At 33.8% G+C, this 17,588-nt stretch overlaps 1 protein-coding gene across 1 annotated transcript; it reads right to left on the bottom strand.

Moving 5' to 3' along the window:
* Positions 1-10,832: 10,832 nt before the first annotated feature.
* Positions 10,833-17,349, bottom strand: LOC106715145 (homeobox protein GBX-2). Its single transcript, XM_014508372.2, has 3 exons — positions 16,794-17,349; positions 11,455-11,648; positions 10,833-11,249 (listed from the first exon to the last, which is right to left on the bottom strand). Exons 1-3 carry the CDS (start codon positions 17,185-17,187, stop codon positions 10,833-10,835), a joined length of 1,005 nt encoding a protein of 334 aa, XP_014363858.2. The 5' UTR covers positions 17,188-17,349.
* Positions 17,350-17,588: the final 239 nt, after the last annotated feature.

Raw genomic sequence — 17,588 nt, 5'->3', positions numbered from 1 at the left:
TGACGCGACTTCATTCCCGTCATGGAACCCATTAAAAGTCTGATATCCGTTAGCGCTTAAATTGTTTCTTGAAAAATTGATTATTAATCGTTATATAATGATGCGATTTACATGCAGCACATTCGCGACACCAATCAACTAATGCACATATTGTTTTGTTTTTGCATACAATCGATTTGTGATCGTATTCGGAACGCAGCCGTCTGGTAATTGTCCGCCATTTTGAGAAGGTTCGCGCCATCGCTGGTCGCGGGCCGACATATTGTTGATGGTCTAATCAGTTATAACAATAACTTTTGGCGCTAATTAATTTATTATTTATTGATTAGTTTCCTGTTGTGTCAGCTTGACCTTATTATTATTTAATTTGTTGTATATAAGTGAAGATAGTCGAAGAAGCAACTAACTTGGAGTATCTATAGCTGTCTAATATACCGTAATTAGACAGGACTGAATGTTGGAAAGAAAAGAATTTGAAGAACCTTGTAGCGCACTTTTACTAGTCTCATCTCATCATAAGATTCACCGAGAAATGGTATCGTGAGTTTCCATTGCACATTTGTAGTTATCTCAGTATATCCAAAAATAATGAGAGAGATGAAATATGTTTTAGAACAGTTGTTCCAATTCCTTTAAAATCTTAAATTTACGAAGAGATTTATCAAGGGCCGAAGCCACACTAAGTGGTTTAACTGCAATAATCTTTACATTTTGTTATCTCTGTCTTGTCAAAGAGTATGACATGGATAGCGTTATATTTTATACAGAGATTTTGGTCTCAGAAACCCACGGTAAGCCTTACCTACATGGTAAGTCTGAATGAGGACGACTGGTCTATGAATCATATAAACGAACGAAATCTACCGTTAGTTAATCGTTGAATGATTATGTAATTTACTTTCTTATTCTTCATATTTTACTATTATACATATGGATTAATTAAATTTTATAATTTTACTATTATTTCTTTTTATTACGATAAGGTGATCGGCTGAATAAAAATAGGTATTTCAAACGATCATTTGAAGCACATGTAAGCTTACTAATATTATGAATGGTATCTCCAGAACGGCTCAACGGATCTCGATGGCATATATATAGAACAAAGACAGGAAGAACACATAGGCTAATATTTTTTTTTTTTAATTCAGTGCGGACTGAGTCCCAGGCGACATATATTTACATTCAAAACATCGCTTTCGAATCGAAGAAACTAATAATGCTAAGTTACATGAAATAGAGTTCAACTAAAGATTAATATCTTATAGATAAGTTAAGAAACAAATTAAGGAAAAATTGTCGAACTAGACGATTAATGTATGTTAAATAATTTCCGTTTTAAAGACAATAGGCACGGGTATCGTGTATTAACATAATAAAGAGATTTGTTAACGCCGGGGAGAGAGGGCCGGACGTAGGCGCCGCGGACACCGATACCACAGATTAATACAACATTAGTAATTGATTCTTAGATTTATTATTATCTATGACTCAAAATTGTTAGTAATAATAAAGAAAGAATTTGTGCAAATACAACCCGAATTTGGTTTAATACATTTTATTGTGTCATTATTTTTACTTGCAATTTTTGAACTTCCTCAAATTTGTTAAATAGTTCTTTAGTATTCATTTGGGGTGAAACGTTTTTAATATAATTAAATTTTCATTTAAATAATTTTTTCGTAGTAGTATAGGTACGTCCTATTAGTCTGCAACCTAATGGATGTTTTAATGCTCTTTTTTTAATTAAAAAATATTGGGTTCTAAATGATATTGAATATTGCTAACTAGTAAAAGTATTCGCTATTTAATAGTGATTGTTTTGCTATCGTTACGTACGTGAGAGCACGCGGGTCGCGGTTAGGAAATAATCTATTAGGATACATTATTGTTATTGTGCACCGGTAACTCAGCGCCAGATCGGCATTCGGCCATTCAGCCGTCGCGACTCCTCATTTAAACGACCTATTAACACCACATCTAACTTTTTTTTTATAATCGATTTCCGGCGCCTCTTATGTGCACTATAACTACCGGTTTTGAGATTATATAGTTGTATGTTGAAGTAATTCGATTTATGTATTTGATTGCATCACCTCTTACATATTTAAAATAATAAATAAATATAAATAAGGTAAATATTTTATTATATTATAAGATGGCAAGCGAGCAAATGGCTACTAGATTCGCCCAAATGTCCTGTCCCCTGTTTTTCCCTTTCCTACGCGTCCCATCCTCCGTCAAATCCATCGCCCCTTCCCATATTTTCTTATAAGGAAGGGATGGGAAGGGAAAGAGGAATAAAATTATTCATCGCCCTCATCAAACGAAATGCGAAATTGCTTCCACTTCACACCTGTCTTCTGTGTGGTTGTGGTATTGCACTAAGTGAGCCAGCCCATTCCTGCAACTGATGTTGTTGCGGGCCCCTACCACCGTTGTAGACCTTAAATAAAAATACCACTGAATAAACAGGTAAAATGTTGATAGAAATTTCCTCTACTGACTGCTATTGGTCTTCGGAGCGTTGGGTATCCTATCGCTACCTATAGTTTGTAAGATGTAACTTACTTTTAAAATGTCCACAGCAGGAAATAAACATTCAACAAATCATCAGCTATTTTAATATACTAATTAATTCTTTTTATATCCTAACGTGGTTACAACTGGCCACGTCAACGACACTAAAAAATAAAAAGGATAGACAAATCAATTAAAGTTGTCGTTCGCTGCGTTTGCATTGTGATGCGGGTCACGGCAGGCCATGCTCCTTTATTCCGCCGACGCAACGCATCAGGCATAATGCCGAACGTCATTGAAGGGACCGCAATTAAAAAAAAAATTAAAAAATAAAATGCCCGTTTCCTGGGCGCCATTAAACGTCAGTTCAATCTTTAACAATTTTGCTACTTAATATTGCCAGGTGCGGTCATTAAATTTGATTTTTATTGTTTATAGCCGTGTTTTATATCGGTAGCATAAGGAAATAATATAAAATATGTTTATGGCTTTATTAAAATTCAATTTGTAATTTTTATACTTCTTCTTTCTATACAATGAAGGGTATAAACGCTCAACTTGATGTGTCAACATTCCATATCCTTTTAACATAGTTAACAGCTTAATTACAGATTAATTACACATGTATTCCTATAGTTAGACAAGGTGACAAGGGACAACTCTTACACCTTATTCTAAGAGAATGAGAGAATACGGAAGATATCGATGTATTTCTTTCTGGATAACTTTCTTTTGGTTAATAAAATATACTGTAGTATAAATTTTGTATTTCTTTTACAAGCATGTATTTAGTTTAATTATGATGTTGTAAGAAATACTGTTTTTATTATGTAATTTCTATTGTATATGTTTGAAAGTATATTTTTTCAAACTTAAAAAGCGCATAGTTTTGTAATATTTCAGGATTAGTCATTTTCAAGCCGTAAAATATTGCAAATTAAATTACATTAAAAAATTGTTTTCTGTAACTAATACACTTTTCGTTCTTTATTTTGTTGAATGAAATACGATTGTGCCATTACGTAGAGTTTTAAAAGTTGCGCAAGTTGACGTGGACAATTAGAATGCGGTCAAGTATCAAAACGCTTAGTATGCGCGAAGTATACTTTATTAAATAGGACGTGGAACCTCTCTAATAGTTTATAAGGCTGCGCCGAAAGATGGATCGATATAAAGTTTCCCAGACGCCGTTCTGAGAATACGAAAACTAAAGTATACGTTGACGAACGAAATCACGTTTAATCGTCTCTTATCGGCACCGAACTGCACTTTGACGCACCGACTGCGTACCGACGATTCCAATTATTGTATTAGCATAACATCGTTATAAAGACCCGCTGGTCATTTCAAATAGTTTGATATAAAATGGCCCCTCAAATACAATCCACGCTTCTGTATTCCACAGACTTTTAATATTAAGCAGTAGCAATAGACAGATCTTTTTATACTGGATGAAATTATTTGCCTACCTGATTGACATTTAATGATGTCAAACTGTCAACGGTCATTCAGTAAGACGTAAAATAAAAACATTACGTAGCCTATTAGTTCTAATACTTGAAGTTAAAGTGGGTACGATTTAGAGGCAAAATAAGCCTATAGATGAGTTGCAATTATGTTACTGGCCGTTGTTTAAGACGGAATTATTAAAAAAGTAATTAATTACCTCAGTGAAATAAAATGAGAAATCGAAAGCATTGTTTTAAAAGCTCATGAAGTATAGGTAGTTTAGTTTTAAATAAATGTGCTTCTTGGAAGCACTGGTACTAGGCAAAATTATTTGACATCTAAAAGTATTGTTTTTGGAAGTATAGCAATTACTTATCACGTCAATCTATAGAGAGGTTCAAGTAGCGAGTAAAATGCATTATTGAAGTTTAATTAAAATTCATGATATTGATTTAAGGTTGTGATATCGGCTTAGTCAATGGTGGACGAAACAATAAGTAACAAGTCGGACATGTAATTTCGTAATGCATTCCGTGAGCGCGGCCGATTATTCCCCGAACGCATGATCGGCGGCATTGTAAAGAAATTAAAAAGAAATAGGGCCATAGACTATGTTGCATATTGCATAGAGTATGAGTCGGTGTTTCAAAGACGCGCCACATTGAATTCATAATAAGAAATTGATTGGTTTATTGCTTTTGAAAGCAATAAAGTTTTATTGTTGTTAATAAAAGCATATCGTTATATTTGTCATCCTTCTACATACGGTAGGTATTGGAAAAATTAGATTTACATAGCTGCCACATGCGCATTCCGCGTTAGAAGCCTTTTCTATCATCATCAACAATATTTATCTGTCCACTGTTGGGCATAGGCTTTTCCCAATGCCTTTCACAGTACGCGGTCCTCCGCCTTCCGCATCCAACGACTTCCCGCCGTGCGAGCCTTTTTTAAAATATATAGGTATTTTAAAAACTACCAGTATTATTAGAGCTATAAAAAGAGCTTTGTTAAGTTTTATTTACAGAAAAATGCTTTTAATACGATGATATTATAATACTGTGATGTCTTATAAAATGTTGAAGGAAATCATTAAGTTTCTAGTAGCGTATTCCTTGGCGCCACAGTTTTTTTTTTTTAATAGAATTCGTTAAAAAATATTATCCCCCGGATTTTGACAAAGACTTGTAACAATAACTTGTTAATATTCGATTAAGTTGACAAAAAATAATCCGCTCCTTGGCGCCGTACGCTGTCTATTCAATATTGTCTATGGAAATATGATTATTGTAATTCCAGATTTTTAAATCAAGATCGGGAAAGATTATTTCGTATAGCAGCAACGTCAAATAAATATTACGTACATACTAATATTATAAATGCGAATGTTTGGATGGATGGATGGATGTTTGTTTGAAGGTATCTCCAGAACGGCTCAACGGATCTTGATGAAATTTGATATAGGTATATCATAATCTGGAACATAGGCTACTTATTAAGTTTTTTTTTAATTCCGCGTGGACGGAATCGCTGGTTACAGCTAGTATATCATAAATGCTAATGTTTGCATGGATCGATGGATGTTTGTTAGAAGGTATCTCCGAACGTTTCAACGAATATTGATGAAATTTGGCACAGATGTAGAACATAGTCTGGAAGATCACATACTAATTACGTTTTTTTTAATTCCGCGCGGACGGAGTCGCAGGTGACAGCTACTACAAATATAATTTTATACTTTGCTACCAATTGGGTAAATTATACTTATTTTTCACATTTTCATTAATAAAATATTAAAAACTAAACTATTCAGGAAATGCACGGCGATGAATAGGAAATGGTGACAATGTAATATTTTTTGTTTTATCCAATATATATATCTATGGTACATATCATTAACTGTTTGATTAAGCTTTTGATTAGAGTCCGTAAGTGAGATAATGATTTCTTACCTTATTACTATTTAAGTCGGGAACAAATGCAACTGATTATCTCCCAACGTAACAAAATCTACAACTCGTTTTTCTAAAAATAACAAAAATATTATACTTATCTTTAATAGTCGATTTCAATTACTTATTTCAGTTTAAAAACAGTTTCGCCACAACTTCTGTAATAATGCCTTTCATAAGAATATTTTTGCATAAACAATGTAAGTGGAAACTTATGCATGGGCTTTTGTAAGTGATATCCACTTAAGTTACGAACTTGAAGCGCTGGAGCTAATCTGTTATTGTTGTGCTGTCAGATTTGAGTCGGGGGTGCACTCGAGTACAGTTGAAATTTTACGCATCAAATACTCTTATGATACTAGTGATGTGAATGTATACTTATAAAACGTAGGTATTTAAATTAGAAAGTTTTATAAAATGTTTTGTTTCTAATTCGCGGACATGGTTATAACATGGTTGGACCAGTAGTAGGTTAAAACGATCTATCTTCGATACGCTCAATTTCCCCAACATGTGACACCATAATTTATGTTCCCCTAGTGTACACGATTTAACCAGGATTTAAAATGTTAAAGCTATCTTTCACTTAATCTCCCTTAGTGTAGATTTTATACTGCACTTAGAGTCTTTAATTGGTCAATAGAACCCTTAGTGTAAATTTCTCATATAACACCTTCAGTAAGGGGCACTTTCTTACTGAGAAATCTATTGATAATAATCTATATGTACCTACTAATCCAAATACGTACTAATATTATAAATATGAATGTTTAGATGGAAGGATGGATGGATGTTTGTAGGTATCTCCGTAACGGCTGAACGGATTTTGATAACCTTTTAACATATATTCATCCATTCATCCATCTAAACTTTCGCATTTAAAATATTAGTATGATCTATACATACTAGGTACTAGGACTATCTCTAGTGGCCAATTAAATACTGATTACGACATTACGAGTTAATAAATAGTAATGAAAGCGCATCACTAGAGACCACTACGGCTAACGTCGTCGCTCCGTCATCGACCGCATTCTCGCATTAGCATTACAAATACAACGCGAAAATAGATTTAAAACGACACGCGGCACGGCATCAACGCTCTGCCATTGCACGCAACAAATTAATGTTTTACAATGCCCACCTCCGCCGCATATCATCAGCGAATAGCGAAATTACAAGGATAATCCATGATTGAATTGATGATGTTTATTACTGGTTCGTAATTCAATTTCAAGTGGTGGTAAAGTATTTCTGATTTTAAAAATCGCCAACATGTGTTTTTGTGTCACACCTCGTTCGCGTAGAGTTGAAAAAATAGTAGCCTATAATATGCCCGCGTGCATCAGCTACCTTCTCGTCAAAGTCTTGTTAAAATCGGTCCACCCGTTCCGGATATTACCCGGAACATACACGGCCTTGCGGACGCACATACAAACAGATAAACAATTTTTTTTTAAATGGTGTTTCGTTATACATACAACGCAAATACATCATGTGCATGAGAAATGTCACATTTTTTTCATTACATAAGTAACTTACACTCCGATTTAATTTATACATTTATATAGATTACTGTTCTCACTTACTAGTAAAAACATATCTATACATTGATGTATAAAACGTTCAAATAACAATTGAAAAATTACAACAATTACAATCTCAAAAACGGTCTGTCAAAATGAGCAACAATGAACACCGTCGATAATGTTGCTCGGATAAACAACAATTAGTCATTGTAGTCGTTCGCCAGTTGCCAGGGTGTCAGGGTGTCAGGGTGCAAAAAATGTCGCGCCCCCAAAAGTCATTCCACCGAATGGTATGACCACGCCCTTTTAACATGACACGTTAATGCTCACAATCGTTTATTTCCAGTTATGTTATTCAATTATTTATAGTGAGATTAAATGTTTCTTATACCATAATGTAATTATGAAGAAAACTTATGATCAAAGATTTTAATTAACTACAGAACTACACATCGTGTACTCTGAATTCTTAACAATTTTATATAATTTTAGTTCCTGACAGAGACTTACTATTGTTCACCACAAAACAACATAAATTCAAATGTCATGTACATGTATGTACATTCTATATACACCATCTGTGGGTCTAGCATGAATATTTGAGACAATCGCCATCGGCTAAAATCTCATAATAATTTGGACATAATTGACGATGACGACACTAAGGCCTTCGATTTTTTACATTAGGCCCGATGACATTCCTCATTTGTTTTCAACACAACCCTTGTCTAAGAATTTCTTTGTTCTTTAATTTAAATCTGTCTACCAGCAGTCTGCATTAACATTTCCTATTCGATATCTTACTAATATTACAAATGCGAATGCTTAGATGGATGGATGTTTGTTTGAAGTTACCTCCGAAACGGCTCAACGGATCTTGATGAAATTTGGCACAGATGTAGAACATAGTCTGGAAGAACACATAGGCTTCTTTTTAAGTTTTGCTAATTAAGCCTTTTTTAATTCCGCGCGGACGGAGTCGCGGCCTAGAGGTAGTCTTGTATAAATGTAAGAAATATTACCCGATAGTATAGAATTAGTCCGTAAAAATATTCAGTGGATACTTTTCCTTAATTAAAGTTACTCTGTTAAAGCAGTTTATATGGAAGGTAGAGATTATTCAGTATCAGCAGACGACTCTTTTGATTAGTGGTTTATTTGCTTTGCTATATTAAGTACTTTATAGTTTTCTTATAACGTTAACTATACAACGGAATCGTATCGTTTATTGTCAACTTAAAGTAAGCCATATAATTCCGTCGAAGTAATATTGCTCATCACAGTACCGTTTTAGTTACTTAGCTTTTTAAAGCAAGTTAATGCATACACAACAACTCTTACTAATACTATAAACGCGAAATTTTGTTTGGAGGTATCTCCGAAGCGGCTCAATGTATCTTGATAAAATTTCGCACCGATGTAGATTATAGTCTGAAAGAATACATAGGTTACTTATTAAGTCTTTTTTTTAATTCCGCGCGGACGAAGTCGCGGGCGACAACTAGTATGGCATAAGTTTCGACAGATGTGTCGTTAATAGTTTCGCTTTGCGCTAATCTGTGGGCGTAGTCGGTCGACAAAACGATGCTAGTTACAAAGCGGTGTGACCGTACAATAGCGCATATTATAGATGGCTCAACGGTGGGCTTTGAGAGCAATTATTTACCATTAACGAATTTTAACGGTAGTTTAAATAAATCCAGTTATGCTCACAATACATTGTGGTTTTGAAAGTTTGAGAGAGAAATTTATCACTTAGGTTGTAGATTTTGTAGAGTAGTCCTTTACGAAAGAAATCTTCCAATGTGTATGAAAAGCAATAAAAATGGTGGGAGGACTATGATAGGAGTAAATACGAAACAAATAACTAATATCTGTTATTGAACTAATTACAATAGAATTTAGAATAGAATAGATTACATCGACAAAAACAAGTGTGCAAGCAGCACAAAATGATTTAAACTTTCTTGAGACATTTTTATAACATTATTTTTTTTGGATTAAAATTAACCATTAGATTAAATAAATACTACATTTTTGGTTGCTAGAGAAATCAACCCTAAAATACACAATTAAATAATAAATGGCCATCTTTCACTTCCATTGTGACAAATGTCAAAGGGCAATTGCATTATAGTTTTATAGTGTGTGATTTTGACATTTTAAGCTTACCTGTGAAAAAGAACTGTAAGACCTTGTGTTAATGACCAAATTCTTTTCACAGTAAAACTTCTAAAGTTAAATCTACAGACAGAAAGTGAACTTTATTTAGTTTGAACAAGGTATGATTTCGTAAGTCAATTATTTTCACAAAACTTCAAAAACTTCAATTTATTAGTTGGAGACATTTATTAAAAATGTAACTTATTCCACCGTAATAAGGACCGTATTGCAGTTTTTATTGATCCCGGTAGCGTTCTTTTGTAAAAGTCGTCAAATATAAATGATCACTGAATGTTCACGCCTTCCCAGATAATAATACTTTTCCATATTAGTAGTTTCGAAAATTGTTTTCTTTTTTGGAAAATAAAACTAGTAGTTTCATCTTGTTCACTTTGATAATTTAAATAATTAAAACCTTTTGTTGTAATCAACAGCAGATGTAATATGGCAACATTTGATATGACTCGTACTTCTACTTGCTGCTAACTGTGCCCGCGACTACTTTATTTAAACTTATGAAATCTATATATATAAAAGAAAGTTGTGTTAGTTACACTATTTATAACTCAAGAACGGCTGAATCGATTTGACTGAAAATTGGTGGGCAGGTAGCTTAGAACCAGGAAACGGACATAGGATAATTTTTACCCCGTTTTCTATTTTTTATTCCGCGCGGACGCAGTCGCGGGTAAAAGCTAGTATTACAATAAAACATCTTAAACTTACAAAACATTCACATAAACCGTACATCTTCCAATACAAACATTTATCCTCTATTCCCTATTTTTTGCACTCTTTTGGGGTAAAACTTTTATAAACTTTGAATGTCACATTTATTTACATCAAATTAACAGCCTAAAAAATAAAAAAAATCAAGCTTCTACCTGTAAAAATGACGATACATCCATCCAACTTTTCATCCCCCCTTTTAACCCCTTACAACATTTTTTTTGAATTAAAATGTAGCCTTTGTCCTATCTCAGGATATAGACTCTCAGTATACCAATTTTCATTCAAAATCAGTTCAGTAGCTTTGGCGTGAAAGCGCGATAGACAGACTTTTACATTTCTGAGGAAGGTTAAAAAAATAAAGATTGTTTACTTATTTATCACACGAAATTTATTTCCTTAAACTTAATACAATAATATTTTAGGCAATATTCTTACTTATTAAACTATTTATAATACACTACGATTTCTACAATTTCTTCAAAAATAATTAACTTTGTCGACCATTGTGGTTCGGATAGTGCCTTAATGTGGTCGCCTGGCTCAATGTTGCCAACCTAGCTGACATACTTGCATCGTAAATAGTGCTGCGACTTAGGACGGGGTTTAATAGTACCGGTTCTTGATGGTTTTCCGAATTTACTTTCGCAGCACTCAAAAATGCTGATGTTTGCGATTGCAATAAACTTCCTGCCAAGGGTTGCGTTCTGTCTAAACGAAATTGTAGGCCATTTTGCTTTTCCATTTGATGGTGTTGCGTTCTAACAGCGAAACGATTCACATGGACGGGTATCGGGACTACAATTTTTGTTCCTGACCCATTTTTCCCGCTGGAATGACTTCCTGATGCGAGGCCCGCTTTAACCCGTTTCCATTTCGCTCTTCGATTTTGAAACCAAATTTTAACCTGAAAATAAAAACCGAAATACTATTAGTCAATTGAAAAAATCCTCCATTTAGGTTTGAAAATGTTAAAGTTTATTTTTCGTTGCCGACACAGTGTTAAAAATTACAAAATCTGTCGAAGATGCCACGCTTCAGATCAGTCACTCTTGGCAGCGACGGCATGCTACGCTGTTTTTAATTTCCACACTAATTTGTGTTTTACTAACCTGTACTTCGCTGAGCTTGAGTGCGGAAGCGATCTGTGATCTCTCAGTGAGGCTGAGGTACTTCTTGGCGTGGAACTCGCGCTCTAGTTCCAGTAGCTGCTCGGATGTGAACGCGGTACGTCGACGTCGCGCTTTGCTGTTCTCTCGGGTCGTGTCCGTGCTAGAATCTTCTAGATCCGGCTCTGAATCGTTACCTGATGAAATAAATTAACCATTAAAATGTTAAAATTATTGTAAAGCATCCATTAAAACTATAGCGTATATTATATTGCTTGCGAACATAATAAGACTCTCTAATACGTTAGTTCATTGTTCTGAATTGAGTAAAATAATTGACAGAAGTAAAATTCCGTCCTCTAAGATAAAGTGCCCTCACCTACATTTTTTGCATCAATTTTCGTTAACTATTTTTACTCACTTGTTACAGTATTTTAACAACTTATTTAAGTTGTTTTTAACAATGCGAAAAAAACAAGTTTTTGAAACAGACAACGACAAAACTCTTATACAATGATTCACAAACCCTAACGATCAAAACATGTAGCCAAGAATTGTGTCAAGATGCTGATATTGTGGAATGCAACGTCCCCATGATACCCTTGTTCAAAGCCCGAGGTCCTAATGTTTGTGACTTCTGGCAATCACTGGTCGCAACAGCCAGGGGGCGTGGCGCTGACGCCGCAGTGCCCGGTCGTCGTTTTTTATCGACCATTCCATCTGAGACGTCCCCATCGGAGCTATTAGATTGAACTCCTAATGACACATAAAAAATAAGTGTCAAGTGACTGTATCTGTTTTATTTATCCCATAAAACGTTACGACTCAATGAATGATCGAGTTGTTCAAGTACCGCGGATAAAAATATTTTGTTGAACGTTAAGTTAAAAATGTTATTAAATAACTAGCTGTCGCCTACGACTCCGTCCAGGCTATCTGCTGCTTCTATGCCAAATTTCAAGATCTGTTGAGCTATTCTGGAGATACCTTCTAGCAAACATCCATCGATCTAAACATTCGCAATTATAATATTAGTAAGATTAAGTTTTTGCAAGGTAACAAATTTATTTACACAATGTTTTTTCAAACTCTTAATAATAGTAAATATTTTTACAATATTTCAACACCAAAATCAATGCTATATGTAAATAGGTACCTATATACTCCAAAGAGTACATTTTGAGGCAGTGGCATTGGTCAATTATATTATATCTAGATTTTAAATATATAATAAAGTAAAAGTAAAATTTTATGACGGTATCTATAAAATATTTACAACTAGCTGTCGCCCGCGACTCCGACCGCGCGGAATTAAAAACGTACTAAGTATGTGTTCTTCCAGACTATGTTCTACAGTTGTGCCAATTTTTATCAAGATCCGTTGAGCCGTTTCGGAGATACCTTCAAACAAACATCCATTTAGCCATACATCCATCTAAACTTTCGCATTTATAATATTAGTAAGATATCATTAACCGTTACTTTAGTATTCAAGTGACAACGTTTAGCGCCACCAACAAAATTGTTATTTTATGTGCGCCCACAAAGTGCTAAACAAGAAAGCGACTGTCGAAATTTTACGTATTCGAGTGTGCAATTGTGCAATTTCCATGAAAAAACATCCATAAAGTCGGTCCCTTCTGCAAATAAATATATTATAGACATCTTATGGCCGACTCGACGACGATTGACAGTTATCGAATGCGCCAAATGAATTGTAAGAATATGGAAAAGTCTCATTTTGCGGTAACATTGAAAGAAAAATAACCCTTATGTGTTGACAGTAAGGAATAAAAACAGTTGTTGGTGGTTAAAATAATATTGTAAAAGCATAACGCTCAGTTCCCGCCATTTGGCCGCGATCTGAATTTTAAATGTTGAATTTCGAGCACATTCGTAACTAGTACGATCGGGATAGGGTAGCCATGAGTGAATAATTTTTTCCACAATTGCGTCACAAATGAAATGTGATAAAAATCAGGTGCAAAAAACCAAGGATAGTAACAGAATACTAACGAAAGTACCTATTCTGTAATTAGTTAACTTTATGATAAAAAGTTAAGAAAATAAATATAGGAAAATCGGATCTTTAAATGTTTCTGGATTTTTATTAAAATCATGGTAACCCTATTAGAAGGCAAGCGGCGAAGTTAAATCGTTTGTAAACTTTGAAAATGCAGTTTCGTTCAAATGGGATATTTATCGGTAAATTTCGGTAAGTGGACGTCACTAAATATGGCCATCACGTTCCGAATCTGTTTAAATTTTTCACACCGTTTTGGCGGAAAAATTTCGTCGAAACGCAAACAAACGATTCTTGAAATGGCGCACCGCTTTGAATTTATTTTTTCGACAAATGTCGAAGCAAATTATTTTGTATTCGTATTTTACACGGTGTCGTATAGAATGGAAATATATTTACGAGAAATCTATTTCATCGATAATTCGTTAAAAGATTGAAAAGATTTGATAATTGTATATCGAACGAATACATTTACAAATTGACGTGTTATATTTCAGCAATTTATAAAGTAGGCTATTAGATCCACTGTATATAATTTGTCCAGTTTATGATGAGTTTGACAAGTAAAATATATATTTTAAAATATATATTTTTTGAAAAACAGTTTATATCGTACTTAATTGACAAGTGTCGTAGGGAAGAAGAAAGATATGTACATATAAACCTTACGCGCACAACGAACGGAATCGGTCTTATTATTATATTAAAAAAATATTATTATTTTTATTATTAATTTTTACCTACGTTCCTGTACTAAAAATCTCTATCGCACAATTAATTATAAAAAAACAAAACATACCTTTAATTTTATTTTTTTTGTTTATAGCCTTCATTTTTGGTTGAAAGTTTTATTTTTTGATTTCGAAGAATTAAGAAGAAATAAACAGGAACAATTGTATTTGTATTGTAATTCAAAAACAATAATCTCGAAATTATCAATTCCAACTTCTATGAAAACAATCATCGAAAATCGAAAAGATTCATAACCGATTTTATCCAACCTGTCCCTTCTGAAATATCAAATGAATTGTTAAACTAATCATCATAAAACAGACAAACTATAGTCTGACAAATATTTTTATTTGATAAATCATAATGTTTTGATTTTTAAAACATTAAAAAATCTTAGTATAGCGAATTATGAAGGTCATAAGTTAAAATCACTTGCTTAATTTTCTTAAACTAGCTGTCACCCACGACTCCGACCGCGCGGATGTAAAAAAAACTTACTAAGTAGACTATGTGTTCTTGTAGGCTATGTCCTATATCTATGCCCAATTTCATTAAAATCCGCTGTGCCGTTTCAGAGATACCTTCAAACAAACACCCATCCAGCCATTTAAACATTCGCATTTATAATATTATTAAAATAAAAAGTCCTTACATTAGTCTCGATGTTATAAAGGTAGACAAAGGTTTAAACATATTTAATAAATTTGGTTTTAAATACTTTTAAACTGCTAGCACTTCTTAGTGCCAGTAGTAATAAATACTCTAAGGACTCTTTCATACTAATATTATAAATAGAAAACTGTCGATTGTTTATAACGGTTAAAATTAGAAATTTGTCGCCAATAGACAACGAGTGACCTAGGCACTTTTTTTTGTCTATTTAGATAGGTTCCCGGACGAAAAATACAAACTGGATTCAGTGTAAATTTATTATTTTATAAGGAACTAAAATTAATAACGTCTTTCCTTGATATTGGTACTTATCGTTTTGAACTTTTTTTTTTGGTTGTCAAAAGAATGTCTCCGATTCATGTATTCATAAACAGACACGGTTTTTAGTCGGAAGACAGCTGTCAAATAGTATAAATTCGCGCAAACGAGAGTATAGCGTTCGGAAATGCGACAATTTCACGGTACAGATGCCATTCGAGTGTCAGGATTTTTTCCCCAATCCAATTTCAAGGAGCCGTTACTAATTATAGATTTATGGAATTTGTGTCTGTTTGGATTGTAATCGGCGTGTGATAGGTAAAGCTCGCTAGACATTTTTAGTTTTAACTGAACTACTGTTAAAACTGACATGTGTAACATTTAATTTTTCAATCAAACTGTACAGTTCTCAGTTTCGCATACACTCGTCAGTTTTAACTGTACAGTTCAACTTTTCAGTTAAAACTGTGCACTTAAAACTAAAGGTTAAAAGCTGGCTTTCATTAAGAAACTGGTAGTGAGTAGTGACTGTGAACAGTATTGCAGGAGATGTCTAAAGTGTTTTGTCTCGAAAGGGATGAATATGGGAATAAAATGCTGTACTTTTAATAATCATATCTTAATGTTTAAAAAATATAAATCAGAGTATAGTACCTAATTGCGGACTCTAACACTGTTAAAGAATGACTTTTTAATGATTAACCGCTTTTCGGTAAGAAATTACCAAAAATATATGGTAAATGGATTCAATTCAAATGGAATGAAATATCGTAAAAACTAATGAAATATCGTAGCAAACTGTTTTTAAGATGCTTTGTGTTATTGTACTTTTAGTTTACAGTAAGTAAATTAATCAAAACTGTAATGAACCTCTTTTCACAAAGCCGCCTAATCATGTGCAGACGCGCTTTTTACTTTATTTTACTTTAGGTACTAATATTTTAACACTAACTATGGGTTTTATACTTTCAAAAAATAAACAATTGATTGAAGATAGCCGATATCCAAATTTTTTACTCATTTAAGCTAGATATACTAGATAATCAATATTTGAGGAATTGTTACAATATGTATGAGGTCCAATTCATAATCTGTTTCAACGAGTGGTAATCCCAAGATGGCTACTGCGATGAAGGTTTTTGCCTAAGCTTATATGTGAACTTTTTAATCAAGCGTGTTCCTTTTGACTTGTGGCTTAAAATGTAGGTACTTAATTGACCAAATTACTGGTACTCTCTGGGTGGTCATAGAGAAGATTCTATTTAATTTTAAGATATTCCCAAGTAGGGTTGGTGAAATGCATGCGGCCGGCCTTAAAAAATGAAGCCAAATCTTTAAGGTTTATAAAACTTTGTGCGCCAACCCCACGTGAGTGGAATAAGGCGAGGACAGATGATGATTGGTACTTTCTAGACTTCCTTAATTTACAAATTTTTATTAACTAGTCCATATTGTAGCAAAAGGTTTCAACTAATCATCATATAGTAAGTTTCTTATTTTTTATCGTCTAATTTTGCTTTTTGGTTGCCTTTTTAAACATTAGATAGAATCCAAAAAAGATGACTACTTTTTTTCTGGTATAGTTATATAATACGACTACCAACTAATGAGATCATAACCTATTTGTTAAATATTAAAGCAGTGGAAATGTTCTTACCCTGAGTATTGTCTTCTGCGCCGTCACTTTCCACTTCACTGCCTACACTCAACGGACTCTCTCTCCTTTCTTCCTCTCTGCTCTCTGTTGACATGTTCTGTGTTGCTACATTTGACCCTAATACCCGGCTCAGCCACGGCTCCGGATATCCGAGGAGAAACGGAAAGCTGACACCACTCTGATGTAAAAACGGCGCGTTCAAATAATACCTCATCCGATTAAAATCTTCATTTCGTTCCGGTTCATCGTCTTCTGAAGTTTTAGAATTTTCCGACAAGTTATTCTCTATATCTATATCCGGTGATTTTCTATCCGTATTACCTATTATAGATTCAATCGAAAACGGTCTTGGTTCTTTCTTCTTAGTCTGAGTCTTTTCTACTTCGGATTCCATTTCACACACTTTTTAAACTTATATTGCTTCTAGTTATTGCTTTTAGTTAACGATTTCTTAAGCTAGTCTATATGTATAACACTTGAACACTTTCCCACTGTTGGATTAACATTGTGGTCCGAATAGATTACGGAACGTATGACGCGTGCGTTCGTATCGGCATTGTGGTGATATACTCGCATACTTCAGCGTTCGAACCCGCCACGCCTACATACGGGGTGTTGTCACTGATCTATAACATGTAGTTGACAAGACATTGCCGAGCGAATATAAACTTTATTACGATGGCAGTAACAACACTGCGATCACCACCTGCATTCTAAGTCCGTACACTTATAAGTGCATACTTAGCTGAATCAAATTCAATCTTAAATCAAGAGCATTAAAGTTTATTTCTCAAT

The sequence above is a fragment of the Papilio machaon genome, chromosome 19, assembly GCF_912999745.1.
Source record: "Papilio machaon chromosome 19, ilPapMach1.1, whole genome shotgun sequence".
Lineage (NCBI taxonomy): Eukaryota > Metazoa > Arthropoda > Insecta > Lepidoptera > Papilionidae > Papilio > Papilio machaon.
This window is presented reverse-complemented; position numbering and strand designations above follow the sequence as displayed.